At 43.3% G+C, this 15,000-nt stretch overlaps 1 protein-coding gene across 3 annotated transcripts in view; it reads left to right on the forward strand.

Annotated features, from left to right (window-relative positions):
* LOC110487560 (F-box and leucine-rich repeat protein 16) overlaps positions 1–15,000 on the forward strand; it is a 53,035-nt gene that overhangs the window by 25,065 nt on the left and 12,970 nt on the right. For 2 of the 3 annotated variants that reach the window (XM_036942103.1, XM_036942105.1), the window contains exon 2: positions 3,824–4,538. In XM_036942103.1, the coding sequence (XP_036797998.1) occupies positions 3,831–4,538 (708 nt within the window). In that variant the 5' untranslated portion in view covers positions 3,824–3,830. Of the gene's footprint in view, positions 1–1,996; positions 2,644–3,823; positions 4,539–15,000 lie in introns of those variants that run through there. The other variant, XM_036942104.1, reaches the window with a different exon arrangement.

A 15,000-nucleotide genomic window follows, 5' to 3' on the forward strand; every position in this document is an offset into this window, starting at 1 on the left:
GATCTACTCTGTGTTTGAGATGGGTTATGAGTTGATACTCAGTAATAGATCTACTCTGTGTTATGAGTTGATACTCAGTAATAGATCTACTCTGTGTTATGAGTTGATACTCAGTAATAGATCTACTCTGTGTTTGAGATGGGTTATGAGTTGATAGTCAGTAATAGATCTACTCTGTGTTATGAGTTGATACTCAGTAATAGATCTACTCTGTGTTTGAGATGGGTTATGAGTTGATAGTCAGTAATAGATCTACTCTGTGTTGAGATGTGCTATGAGTTGATACTCAGTAATAGATCTACTCTGTGTTTTCAGTTGATAGTCAGTAATAGATCTACTCTGTGTTTTGAGATGTGCTATGAGTTGATACTCAGTAATAGATCTACTCTGTGTTTGAGATGGGTTATGAGTTGATACTCAGTAATAGATCTACTCTGTGTTATGAGTTGATACTCAGTAATAGATCTACTCTGTGTTTTGAGATGGGTTATGAGTTGATAATCAGTAATAGATCTACTCTGTGTTTGAGATGGGTTATGAGTTGATAGTCAGTAATATATCTACTCTGTGTTATGAGTTGATACTCAGTAATAGATCTACTCTGTGTTATGAGTTGATACTCAGTAATAGATCTACTCTGTGTTTGAGATGTGTTATGAGTTGATAGTCAGTAATAGATCTACTCTGTGTTATGAGTTGATACTCAGTAATAGATCTACTCTGTGTTTGAGATGGGTTATGAGTTGATACTCAGTAATAGATCTACTCTGTGTTTTCAGTTGATAGTCAGTAATAGATCTACTCTGTGTTTTGAGATGTGCTATGAGTTGATACTCAGTAATAGATCTACTCTGTGTTTTGAGTTGATAGACAGTAATATATCTACTCTGTGTTTTGAGATGTGTTATGAGTTGATAGTCAGTAATAGATCTACTCTGTGGATCCAAATCGTTCACTTCCCTTGCTGGTAAACATGTAGTTAGTTATTGCGGTGTGATACATGTTGCAGGCCATTCCGTAGCAATGCCAATGAAAATCATACTGTATTTGGCTGAGTGCCTACATGTACAGGCCAGACAGGCAGCTAGACTGGCAGGCAGGCTTTTAACAGAATATATAGGCTTATTTTTGCCAGACAGTCAAATAGAGGCAATGGCAATCATTATTAGTAGGCTGTAGGCCTATGTGTATGTGTCTTTCAGAGGAAATGGTAGGCTAAAGTAAAGTCACATTTCTGTTGGACCTTGTGTACAGTTGGACGGATGTCTCTTCATGTTAGACCACAGTGCAGTGTAGGTTAGGGTAATGAGTCGTTCAGTGCAGTATAGGTTAGGGTTATGAGTCGTTCAGTGCAGTGTAGGTTAGGGTTATGAGTCGTTCAGTGCAGTATAGGTTAGGGTTATGAGTCATTCAGTGCAGTATAGGTTAGGGTAATGAGTCGTTCAGTGCAGTATAGGTTAGGGTAATGAGTCGTTCAGTGGGGGTGATTTGAATGATTTGTTGTTGGGGTGTTTGGTGCACCCCGGGCTCCTTTGAGCGAGAGAAAGAGAGATGGGGAGAGAGACAGATGGGGGTGGGGGGGGAGAGAGAGAGGGAGAGAGACAGAGACAGAGAGACAGAGAGAGGGAGAGAGACAGAGAGAGACAGAGAGAGAGAGAGAAAGAGAGATGGGGGGGAGAGAGAGAAAGAGAGAGACAGAGAGAGGGAGAGAGACAGAGAGAGACAGAGAGAGAGAGAAAGAGAGATGGGGGAGAGAGAGAGAAAGAGAGAGACAGAGAGAGGGAGAGAGACAGAGAGAGACAGAGAGAGAGAGAAAGAGAGATGGGGGAGAGAGATAGAAAGAGAGAGAGAGAGAGAGAGACAGAGAGAGAGAGAGAGAGAGAGAGAGAGTAAATACCACCAATATGAATCTGTTTATTTATCTTCCCCTACTATTTGTACTATAACTATTTGCACATTGCTAAAACATTACTGATAATATAATAACACTTGAAATGTCTTGATCTTTTTCGAACATTTTGGAGTGAAATGTTTACTGTTGATTTCTTTTTTTTTTCTATTTTTCTCATTTTTGTTCAATTCAATTGCTCAGGCAATGTAAACACATGTTGCCAATAAAGCATGGGAAACATGTTGAACTGAAATTGAATTGAGAGAGAGAGAACGAAAGAGAGAGAGAGAGAGAGAGTACCGCCTCAGCCTCCTCTCTTCCTCTCCTCCTCTGTTGAGTTCCGCTGATGTCAGTGAGCCAGGCGATGTCATGTTGGTTTCTATTTACAGGGTTCTCGTTCCCTCTCTCTCTCTCTCTCCGACACTGATTCGAACGCACCACATAGTTATATCCGCTGACACCGTGGAATGATGCGCCGATGAAACAAACAACACCGGACAACACATCGTCCCGATTTCACGCATATTCCCTCTTATTCTGTCCTCGTCGCTACCGATACAAAATGATGCACCTTTCAAACGATTCGCATCGCGTCGTAGCTACAACAATTCAATAACATCCCCCGCTCTCCGCCATTCCCTGTGGATGCTGCTGGTAGTATGGTGATGCGGGCGATAAAATAGAGCTCCGTTTGGTGAAAGACTTGCGAGGCTTCGGGTCAACCGGGGGAGGTGACGGGGTTCAGTTTAAAGGTAAGAGCAGTGCAATGCAGATTCATGCTGGCCGGAGCACTGCAATGGTATTTTTTTTTTGTTTAGCGGTGCGAGAGAGCGGGAGGGAGGGAGAGAGAGAGAGAGAGGACGAGAAGGGACGGGAGAATAGCCATCCCTTCCTTCGGTTAGCTGTTCTGCTGCCGCATCGCTTATTCCCGGTTCAGCTCTATTACACTGATATGTGTTGCGTGCAGCACAGACCGAATATTGGACCGATCACAAGCAGAGTGAAATGGGTTTAATATTCGATCCGTTTGTAAAAGCCCAAGGCTAACGTCTGATGGTGAAGCCTATAGCCTGGGTTACTGTCGGCAGTCATAGACACTATTTGATGACGGGAATGCTATTAATTGTATATTTTGTCGATATGAATAATGATGCCGACTGCATCTGAAGGTTTTGACAATGAAGAATGCATAGAGTTTATCTGCGATGATTGTTGATCAGGCGCAAACGTTACACCTCTCAGCGTCGGCCATCGATTTAAACTGTTTATGTTTGGCCTTGGTATCTTTATTCAGAGTAAACAGGTCCTATTGTAACTTACTGCTGTGCTACTGTGCCATCGGCATTACGTAATATTGTAGGCTAGCCTAGTAGGGATGCTTGCTTAGATATAGGCCTCTGCCACTATAAACAACCGCTCTGTTCTATTTCCAGTGCAAGCCTGCCAAGGGAGTGTCGCCAAGTGTTCTGTGAATTATTCAAACGAAAAATAATGCTTTGTTTGCCCAGAAATCGTGTCTGTTTCTGTGCAGGCTATATTGTACATAAGAGCGAGGCTCTCCAACATCAAGCACGCAGGTTTTTGGGAAACACAGTAGTCTGCGGCTCAGCTATCTACATAAGAACTGCCCAGTGGTGTTTATCTACTCAGTCCCTTGAGTGACAGACAGGCAGGTCCATAGACGATGTGTTAAATAGATGTTTTATTTAACCAGGTAAGTTGACTGACAACACATTCTCAGTCACAGCAACAACCTGGTGAATAGTGGAAGGGGAGATGAATGAGATGAATGAGCCAATTGGAAGCCGGCGATGATTAGGTAGCCAATGATGGTATGAGGGCCAGATCACTACCCCCCCCCCCCCCCCCCCCCCCCCCCTCTCTCTCTCTGATCCAATTTACCATGTATTAATTCTTTCTCCCTCCTCCTAGGTTCCCAATGTTGAACATGTCGACCCCCAGCGAGCTCAAGTCTCCGTGTGTCCCGAGGAACGGCATGGTCAAGCTCCCCCCTCAGCCCAACGGTTTGGGCAGCGCCAGCATCACCAAGGGCACGCCCGCCGCCAAGAACCGCCTGTGCCAGTCCTCCTCCGTGCCCGGCATCCTACCCCCGCCTTCCCTACCCTACCACCTGGACCCCCTCAACCCCCTGGGTCCCTCTCTCCTGGGTCCAGACCTGGACCACAGCCCCCTGATGGCCCTCAAACCCCCGCTGCGCCAGGTCCCCCTCACCTTCCCCAAGCCTCACCTTCCCCTCACCCTGCCTCTGGCCCTTCTGCCGCCCCTGGAGCGCCAGCTGGCCCTGGATGAGAAGCTGCTCAACAGGCTGCTGTGGTATTTCACCACGGCTGAGAAGTGTGTCCTGGCCCAGGTGTGTAGGACCTGGAGGAAAGTGCTGTACCAGTCTAAGTTCTGGGAGGGTGTCACGCCCATCCTCCACGCCAAGGAGCTGTACGCCCTGCTCCCCGGCGGAGACAAGGAGTTTGTCAGCCTGCAGGCCTTCGCTCTCAGGGGGTTCCAGGCGTTCTGTCTGGTGGGAGTTTCAGACCTGGACATCTGTGAGTTCATTGATAACTACCCCTTGTCCAAGAAGGGGGTGAAGTCGGTCAGTCTGAAGAGGTCCACCATTACAGACGCAGGCCTGGAGGTGAGTCATTGTCATATATATATATATACAGTGGGGGGCAAAAAAACGTATTTAGTCAGCCACCAATTGTGCAAGTTCTCCTACTTAAAAAGATGAGAGAGGCCTGTAATTTTCATCATAGGTACAAATAAATTCATTTAAAAAATCCTACAATGTGGTTTTCTGGATTTTCTTTCCCTCATTTTGTCTGTCATAGTTGAACTGTACCCATGATGGAAATTACAGGCCTCTCTCATCTTTTTAAGTGGGAGAACTTGCACAATTGGTGGCTGACTAAATACTGTTTCCCCCCACTGTATTTACTGTCAGCGGGCTGTGGTCCAGGTCTGGACCCAGGAGAGAAGCTGCGGTGGGCAAGGGTCCCAGGAGAGAAGCTGTGGTAGGCAAGGGTCCCAGGACAGAAGCTGTGGTAGGCAAGGGTCCCAGGGGGTTGAGGGCCGTCAGCGGGCTGTGACTCCAGGTCTGAACCCAGGAGAGAAGCTGTGGTAGGCAAGGGTCCCAGGAGAGAAGCTGCGGTAGGCAAGGGTCCCAGGAGAGAAGCTGTGGTGGGCAAGGGTCCCAGGAGAGAAGCTGTGGTAGGCAAGGGTCCCAGGAGAGAAGCTGTGGTGGGCAAGGGTCCCAGGAGAGAAGCTGTGGTGGGCAAGGGTCCCAGGAGAGAAGCTGTGGTAGGCAAGGGTCCCAGGAGAGAAGCTGAGGTGGGCAAGGGTCCCAGGAGAGAAGCTGTGGTGGGCAAGGGTCCCAGGAGAGAAGCTGTGGTAGGCAAGGGTCCCAGGAGAGAAGCTGCGGTGGGCAAGGGACCCAGGAGAGAAGCTGTGGTGGGCAAGGGACCCAGGGGAGAAGCTGTGGTGGGCAAGGGTCCCAGGAGAGAAGCTGTGGTGGGCAAGGGTCCCAGGGGGTTGAGGGCCGTCAGGGGGCTGTGACTCCAGGTCTGGACCCAGGAGAGAAGCTGTGGTAGGCAAGGGTCCCATGGGGTTGAGGGCCGTCAGGGGGCTGTGACTCCAGGTCTGGACCCAGGAGAGAAGCTGTGGTAGGCAAGGGTCCCAGGGGGTTGAGGGGGTCCTGGTGGTAGGATAGGGAAGGTGGGGGTAGGATGCCGGGCACGGAGGGTTCTTATATAGTTACAGTCATGTGAACACAAACATGCCATTTAGCACAGCCTTTCTACAACCTCTCCTTGGGGACAAGCCTGTCCATGGATTTAAACTATTCCACAGCTAGCAGCTGATTCAACTGGTCAACTAATCATCAACTAATCATAAACGAATCATCAACTAATCATCAAGCCCTTGACTACTTCAATCAAGTGAGCTAGTTCAGGGCTACAGTGAAACTGTGAAACGTCCGAGAGACCCTGAGGGAAAAAGCGTGTAGTGTGTGCATGCTATTTCATATGGATGACCCCAGCGGGAATCAACAATGTGTACTCAATGTGTCCTACAGTAGATGGAGCTTCCATTAGTCCGACAGTACATGTAGCTTCCATTAGTCCTACAGTAGATGGAGCTTCCATTAGTCCTACAGTAGATGGAGCTTCCATTAGTCCTACAGTAGATGGAGCTTCCATTAGTCCTACAGTAGATGTAGCTTCCATTAGTCCTACAGTAGATGGAGCTTCCATTAGTCCTACAGTAGATGGAGCTCCCATTAGTCCTACAGTAGATGTAGCTTCCATTAGTCCTACAGTAGATGGAGCTTCCATTAGTCCTACAGTACATGGAGCTTCCATTAGTCCTACAGTAGATGTAGCTTCCATTAGTCCTACAGTAGATGTAGCTTCCATTAGTCCTACAGTAGATGTAGCTTCCATTAGTCCTACAGTAGATGTAGCTTCCATTAGTCTTACAGTACATGTAGCTTCCATTAGTCCTACAGTAGATGTAGCTTCCATTAGTCCTACAGTACATGTAGCTTCCATTAGTCCTACAGTACATGTAGCTTCCATTAGTCCTACAGTAGATGTAGCTTCCATTAGTCCTACAGTACATGTAGCTTCCATTAGTCCTACAGTAGATGTAGCTTCCATTAGTCCTACAGTAGATGTAGCTTCCATTAGTCCTACAGTAGATGGAGCTTCCATTAGTCCTACAGTAGATGTAGCTTCCATTAGTCCTACAGTACATGTAGCTTCCATTAGTCCTACAGTAGATGTAGCGTCCATTAGTCCTACAGTAGATGTAGCTTCCATTAGTCCTACAGTAGATGGAGCTTCCATTAGTCCTACAGTAGATGTAGCTTCTATTAGTCCTACAGTAGATGTAGCTTCCATTAGTCCTACAGTAGATGTAGCTTCCATTAGTCCTACAGTAGATGGAGCTTCCATTAGTCCTACAGTAGATGTAGCTTCCATTAGTCCTACAGTAGATGTGGCTTCCATTAGTCCGACAGTAGATGGAGCTTTCATTAGTCCTACAGTACATGTAACTTCCATTAGTCCTACAGTAGATGTAGCTTCCATTAGTCCTACAGTAGATGTAGCTTCCATTAGTCCTACAGTAGATGTAGCTTCCATTAGTCTTACAGTACATTTAGCTTCCATTAGTCCTACAGTAGATGTAGCTTCCATTAGTCCTACAGTACATGTAGCTTCCATTAGTCCTACAGTAGATGTAGCTTCCATTAGTCCTACAGTAGATGTAGCTTCCATTAGTCCTACAGTAGATGGAGCTTCCATTAGTCCTACAGTAGATGGAGCTTCCATTAGTCCTACAGTAGATGGAGCTTCCATTAGTCCTACAGTAGATGTAGCTTCCATTAGTCCTACAGTAGATGGAGCTTCCATTAGTCCTACAGTAGATGGAGCTTCCATTAGTCCTACAGTAGATGGAGCTTCCATTAGTCCTACAGTAGATGTAGCTTCCATTAGTCCTACAGTAGATGTGGCTTCCATTAGTCCGACAGTAGATGTAGCTTCCATTAGTCCTACAGTAGATGTGGCTTCCATTAGTCCGACAGTAGATGTAGATTCCATTAGTCCTACAGTAGATGTAGCTTCCATTAGTCCTACAGTAGATGTAGCTTCCATTAGTCCTACAGTAGATGTAGCTTCCATTAGTCCTACAGTACATGTAGCTTCCATTAGTCCTACAGTAGATGGAGCTTCCATTAGTCCTACAGTAGATGGAGCTTCCATTAGTCCTACAGTAGATGGAGCTTCCATTAGTCCTACAGTAGATGTAGCTTCCATTAGTCCTACATATAGTAATATAACATGTTTCTTTATAGTAATATAACACAATACTTTATAGTAATATAACACAATACTTTATAGTAATATAACACAATACTTTATAGTAATATAACACAATACTTTATAGTAATATAACACAATACTTTATAGTAATATAACACAATACTTTATAGTAATATAACACAATACTTTATAGTAATATAACACAATACTTTATAGTAATATAACACAATACTTTATAGTAATATAACACCTTACTTTATAGTAATATAACGCAATACTTTATAGTAATATAACACCTTACTTTATAGTAATATAACGCAATACTTTATAGTAATATAACACCTTACTTTATAGTAATATAACGCAATACTTTATAGTAATATAACATGTTTCTTTATAGTAATATAACATGTTACTTTATAGTATTATAACATGTTACTTTATAGTAATATAACACCTTACTTTATAGTAATATAACACAATACTTTATAGTAATATAACGTGTTACTTTATAGTAATATAACGTGTTACTTTATAGTAATATAACGCAATACTATATAGTAATATAACGCAATACTTTATAGTAATATACCGTGTTACTTTATAGTAATATAACACAATACTATATAGTAATATAACACAATACTTTATAGTAATATAACGTGTTACTTTATAGTAATATAACGCAATACTATATAGTAATATAACGCAATACTTTATAGTAATATACCGTGTTACTTTAAAGTAATTTAACGTGTTACTTTTGTTAATCCTCAGCATCAATATCAACACAATGCACTCCCTGAACTCAGGAAAGCCTGCCACCCCACCGCTGCGTAACCTAGTAACAGTCACCGGGCGAGCTGGATTCCGCTGTAGCTGGGCACCATGTCAACTAGGTCACCGGGGATCACATGGAATGTGGAATGTCACATCACATGACCTTGCTCACTGGTCACATGATCATGGGACAGAGAGAGGAGAGATATTCTATTAGAATGGTTAATGGTTAAGGTTAGTGTTTGAGGCTGGTGAGCTGGTCCTAGATCTGTGGAATATTTATCCCCAGCAGGTAAACAATCGATAGAGTGAGTAGAATGAACATGAGTCTCTGTGAAACGTGAGATGTCACAGGAGTGCAGTGTGCTGTAAGATGCAATCCAACCATTGTCTATTATAATAACAATAGCATAGCTGAGTTTCTGATCGTCTCTGTAAACACAGCATCACCGAGGGAGAAAAGGTTGTGGTGTTGTGAGTATGGACTACTGTGGTGGAGTTGTGAATATGGACTACTGTGGTGTTGTGAGTATGGACTACTGTGGTGTTGTTGTGAGTATGGACTACTGTGGTGGAGTTGTGAATATGGACTACTGTGGTGTTGTTGTGAGTATGGACTACTGTGGTGGTGTTGTGAATATGGACTACTGTGGTGGAGTTGTGAATATGGACTACTGTGGTGTTGTGAGTATGGACTACTGTGGTGTTGTGAGTATGGACTACTGTGGTGTTGTGAGTATGGACTACTGTGGTGTTGTGAGTATGGACTACTGTGGTGGTGTTGTGAGTATGGACTACTGTGGTGGTGTTGTGAGTATGGACTACTGTGGTGTTGTTGTGAGTATGGACTACTGTGGTGTTGTTGTGAGTATGGACTACTGTGGTGTTGTTGTGAGTATGGACTACTGTGGTGGAGCTGTGAGTATGGACTACTGTGGTGTTGTGAGTATGGACTACTGTGGTGTTGTGAGTATGGACTACTGTGGTGTTGTGAGTATGGACTACTGTGGTGGTGTTGTGAGTATGGACTACTGTGGTGGTGTTGTGAGTATGGACTACTGTGGTGTTGTTGTGAGTATGGATTACTGTGGTGTTGTTGTGAGTATGGACTACTGTGGTGTTGTTGTGAGTATGGACTACTGTGGTGGAGCTGTGAGTATGGACTACTGTGGTGTTGTGAGTATGGACTACTGTGTTGTTGTATGGATTACTGTGGTGTTGCTGTTAGTATGGACTACTGTGGTGTTGTGAGTATGGAGTACTGTCGTGGTGTTGTGAGTATGGACTACTGTGTTGTTGTGAATATGGACTACTGTGTTGTTGTGAGTATGGACTACTGTGGTGTTGTTGTGAGTATGGACTACTGTGGTGGTGTTGTGAGTATGGACTACTGTGTTGTTGTGAATATGGACTACTGTGGCGTTGTTGTGAGTATGGACTACTGTGGTGTTGTTGTGAGTATGGACTACTGTGGTGTTGTTGTGAGTATGGACTACTGTGGTGTTGTTGTGAGTATGGACTACTGTGGTGTTGTTGTGAGTATGGACTACTGTGGTGTTGTTGTGAGTATGGACTACTGTGGTGTTGTTGTGAGTATGGACTACTGTGGTGTTGTTGTGAGTATGGACTACTGTGGTGTTGTTGTGAGTATGGACTACTGTGGTGGTGTTGTGAGTATGGACTACTGTGGTGGTGTTGTGAGTATGGACTACTGTGGTGGTGTTGTGAGTATGGACTACTGTGGTGTTGTTGTGAGTATGGACTACTGTGTTGTTGTTAGTATGGATTACTGTGGTGTTGTTGTTAGTATGGACTACTGTGTTGTTGTGAATTTGGACTACTGTGTTGTTGTGAGTATGGACTACTGTGGTGTTGTTGTGAGGACTACTGTGGTGGTGTTGTGAGTATGGACTACTGTGTTGTTGTGAGTATGGACTACTGTGTTGTTGTGAGTATGGACTACTGTGTTGTTGTGAGTATGGACTACTGTGGTGTTGTGAGTATGGACTACTGTGGTGGTGTTGTGAATATGGACTACTGTGGTGGTGTTGTTCATTAATAAATTCATAAAAAATCCTACAATGTGATTTTCTGGATTTTTTTTCTCATTTGGACTGTCATAGTTGAAGTGTACCTATGATGAAAATTACCTCTCTCATCTTTTTAAGTGGGAGAACTTGCACAATTGGTGGCTGACTAAATACTTTTTTGCCCCACTGTAATCTGCTGCGTGATTTATGTTGGAGTTTTTGTTAAAACCGAAGATTTAGTTACAGTGCGATTTAACAGGCCACATTCAACACAATTGTGAGGTTCAGTATTGGAGCCCCGGTTATTTAGAAGGTTGCCTCTTGAGTTAGTTCATAGTGCAGAGGTCTTTGCGAAAGGGGAACATGTCGACCTTACAGTATATTGTGCACCTTATTGTCAGGGACATTGTTGTGGTTGTGTTGTTGATGAGATGAGCTGACGTTCACAGTCACAGGAAGTTGTGTTGTTGATGAGATGAGCTGACGTTCAGAGTCACAGGAAGTTGTGTTGTTGATGAGATGAGCTGACGTTCAGAGTCACGGGAAGTTGTGTTGTTGATGAGATGAGCTGACGTTCAGAGTCACAGGAAGTTGTGTTGTTGATGAGATGAGCTGATGTTCAGAGTCACAGGAAGTGGTGTTGTTGATGAGATGAGCTGACGTTCAGCGTCACAGGAAGTGGTGTTGTTGATGAGATGAGCTGACGTTCAGAGTCACAGGAAGTGGTGTTGTTGATGAGATGAGCTGACGTTCAGAGTCACAGGAAGTATGGTACCGGATGAGGCTCCTGGTCCGTAGTTTGAATATGACCGTTGGAGGATAAACAGTCATTGAGTTGACTTAAATCACTTAGGCTTAGGATTCAATCCTCGATTGCACTTTGTCCACTATGCACCATTTAAAGGTAATGTTCCCACTTTAGCGGAGACTGCATTCACAGTAAACGCTGCGTTTTGTCGGCTCAATTGGAAATTACCTTTAAATGTCTAGCGTGCAATACCTGGCATCTACTGCTGATCAGAGTGAATCCTTAGAGTTACAGTGCCTTCAGAAAGTATTCAGACCCCTTGACTTTTTACACATTTCTAAAATTGTTTTTTTTTCTAAATCCTCATCAATCTACACACAATAGCCCATAATGACTAATGGGGCGGCAGGGTAGCCTAGTGGTAAGAGCGTTGGACTAGTAACTGAAAGGTTGCAAGCTCGAGTCCCCGAGCTGACGAGGTAAAAATCTGTCGTTCTGCACCTGATCAAGGCAGTTAACCCACTGTTCCTAGGCCGTCACTGTAAATAAGAATTTGTTCTTAACTGACCTGCCTTGTTAAATAAAGGTTAAATAAAATAAAAAAGCTTTTTAGAAATTTTTGCAAATGTATTCAAAAGTAAAAAACAGAAATATCTTATTTACATAAGTATTCAGACCCTTTGCTATGAGGCTTAAAATTGAGCTCAGGTGCATCCTGTTTCCATTGATCATCCTTGAGATGTTTCTACAACTTTATTGGAGTCCACCTGTGGTAAATTCAGATGATTGGTCATGATTTGGAAAGGCACACATCTTTCTATATAAAGTCCCAGAGTTGACAGTGCATGTCAGAGTAAAAACCAAGCCATGTTGTGGTAGAAGGAATTGTCCGCACAGCTCAGAGACAGGATTGTGTCGAGGCACAGATCTGGGGAAGGGTACCAAAACATTTCTGCGGCATTGAAGGTCCCCAAGAACACAATGGCCTCCATCATTCTTAAATGGAAGAAGATTGGAACCACCAAGACTCTTCCTAGGGCTGGCCGCCCGGCCAAACTGAGCAATCGGGGAAGAAGGGCCTTGGTCAGGGAGGTAACCAAGAACCCGATGGTCACTCTGATAGATTTCCTCTGTGGAGATAGGAGAACCATCTGTGCAGCACTCCACCAATCAGCCCTGATTGGTAGAGTGGCCAGATGGAAGCCACTCCTCTGTAAAAGGCACATGACAGCCCGCTTGGAGTTTGCCAAAAGGCATCTAAAGGACTCTCAGACCATGAGAAACAAGATTCTCTCGTCTGATGAAACCAAGATTGAACTCTTTGGCCTGAATGCCAAGTGTCACGTCTAGAGGAGACCTGGCTCCATCCCTACAGTGAAGCATGGTGGTGGCAGCATCATGCTGTGGAAATGTTTTTTTACCTGCAGGGACTGGGAGACTAGTCAGGATGGAGGGAAAGATGAACGGAGCAAAGTACAGAGAGATCCTTGATGAAAACCTGCTCCAGAGCGCTGATTTTTAATACATTTGCGAAAATGTCTAAAAACCTGTTTTTGCTTCGTCATTATTGGATATTGTGATGTCATTATGGGGTATTGTGATGTCATTATGGGGTATTGTGATGTCATTATGGGGTATTGTGATGTCATTATTGGATATTGTGCGTAGATTGATGAGGGGAAAAACAATTTAATCAATATTAGAATAAGGCTGTAACGTAACAAAATGTGGAAAAAGTCAAGGGGTCTGAATACCTTCCAAATACACTTTAGTATCACAGTTATATCTGAGTTATATCAGTTATATCTGAGTTATATCCGAGTTATATCAGTTATATCTGAGTTATATCCGAGTTATATCAGTTATATCTGAGTTATATCCGAGTTATATCAGTTATATCCGAGTTATATCAGTTATATCCGAGTTATATCAGTGATATCAGTTATATCATTTATATCTGAGTTATATCAGTTATATCAGTTATATCTGAGTTATATCAGTTATATCAGTTATATCTGAGTTATATCAGTTATATCCGAGTTATATCAGTTATATCAGTTATATCAGTTATATCTGAGTTATATCAGTTATATCCGAGTTATATCAGTTATATCTGAGTTATATCAGTTATATCTGAGTTATATCAGTTATATCAGTTATATCCAAGTTATATCAGAGTTATATCAGTTATATCTGAGTTATATCAGTTATATCAGTTATATCTGAGTTATATCAGTTATATCAGTTATATCTGAGTTATATCAGTTATATCAGTTATATCTGAGTTATATCAGTTATATCAGAGTTATATCAGTTGTATCCGAGTTGTATCAGTTATATCCGAGTTGTATCAGAGTTGTATCAGAGTTGTATCAGTTATATCAGTTATATCAGTTATATCAGTTATATCTGAGTTATATCAGTTATATCAGTTGTATCAGAGTTGTATCAGAGTTGTATCAGAGTTGTATCAGAGTTGTATCGTTGTAAACTCAGTGTGTGTTCTCTGTGGTGTGTGTGTGTGTATAGGTGATGCCGGATAGGTGTGTGTGTATTCTGTAAACTCAGTGTGTGTTCTCTGTGGTGTGTGTAGGTGATGCTGGATAGGTGTGTGTGTATTCTTTAAACTCAGTGTGTGTTCTCTGTGGTGTGTGTGTGTAGGTGATGCTGAATAAGGGTGTGTGTATTCTGCAAACTCAGTGTGTGTTCTCTGTGTGTGTGTGTAGGTGATGCTGGATAGGTGTGTGTGTATTGTGTAATCTCAGTGTGTTGTCTGTGGTGTGTGTGTGTAGGTGATGCTGGATAGGTGTGTGTGTATTGTGTAATCTCAGTGTGTTGTCTGTGGTGTGTGTGTGTAGGTGATGCTGGATAGGTGTGTGTGTATTCTTTAAACTCAGTGTGTGTTCTCTGTAGTGTGTGTATGTGTAGGTGATGCTGGATAGGTGTGTGTGTATTGTGTAATCTCAGTGTGTTGTCTGTGGTGTGTGTGTATTGTGTAATATATGTTGTGTGTGTGTGTGTGTGTGTGTAGGTGATGCTGGATAGGTGTGTGTGTGTATTGTGTAATCTCAGTGTGTTCTCTGTGGTGTGTGTGTAGGTGATGCTGGTTAGGGGGGTGTGTACTGTGTAATCTCATTGTGTTCTCTGTGGTGTGTGTGTGTGTGTGTGTGTGTGTGTGTGTGTGTGTGTGTGTGTGTGTGTGTGTGTGTGTGTGTGTGTGTGTGTGTGTGTGTGTGTGTGTGATGCTGGATAGGTGTGTGTGTGTATTGTGTAATCTCAGTGTGGTGTGTGTGTAGGTGATGCTGGATAGGGGTGTGTGTATTGTGTAATATCAGTGTGTTCTCTGTGGTGTGTGTAGTTGATGCTGGATAGGTGTGTGTGTATTGTGTAATCTCAGTGTGTTGTCTGGTGTGTGTGTAGGTGATGCTGGATAGGTGTGTGTGTATTGTGTAATCTCAGTTTGTGTTCTCTGGTGTGTGTGTAGGTGATGCTGGATAGGTGTGTGTGTGTATTGTGTAATCTCAGTGTGTTCTCTGGTGTGTGTGTAGGTGATGCTGGATAGGTGTGTGTGTGTATTGTGTAATCTCAGTGTGTTCTCTGGTGTGTGTAGGTGATGCTGGATAGGTGTGTGTGTGTAGGTGATGCTGGATAGGGGTGTGTGTATTGTGTAATCTCAGTGTGTTCTCTGTGGTGTGTGTGTAGGTGATACTGGAT

Source organism: Oncorhynchus mykiss, chromosome 13 (assembly GCF_013265735.2).
Source record: "Oncorhynchus mykiss isolate Arlee chromosome 13, USDA_OmykA_1.1, whole genome shotgun sequence".
Classification (NCBI taxonomy): domain Eukaryota; kingdom Metazoa; phylum Chordata; class Actinopteri; order Salmoniformes; family Salmonidae; genus Oncorhynchus; species Oncorhynchus mykiss.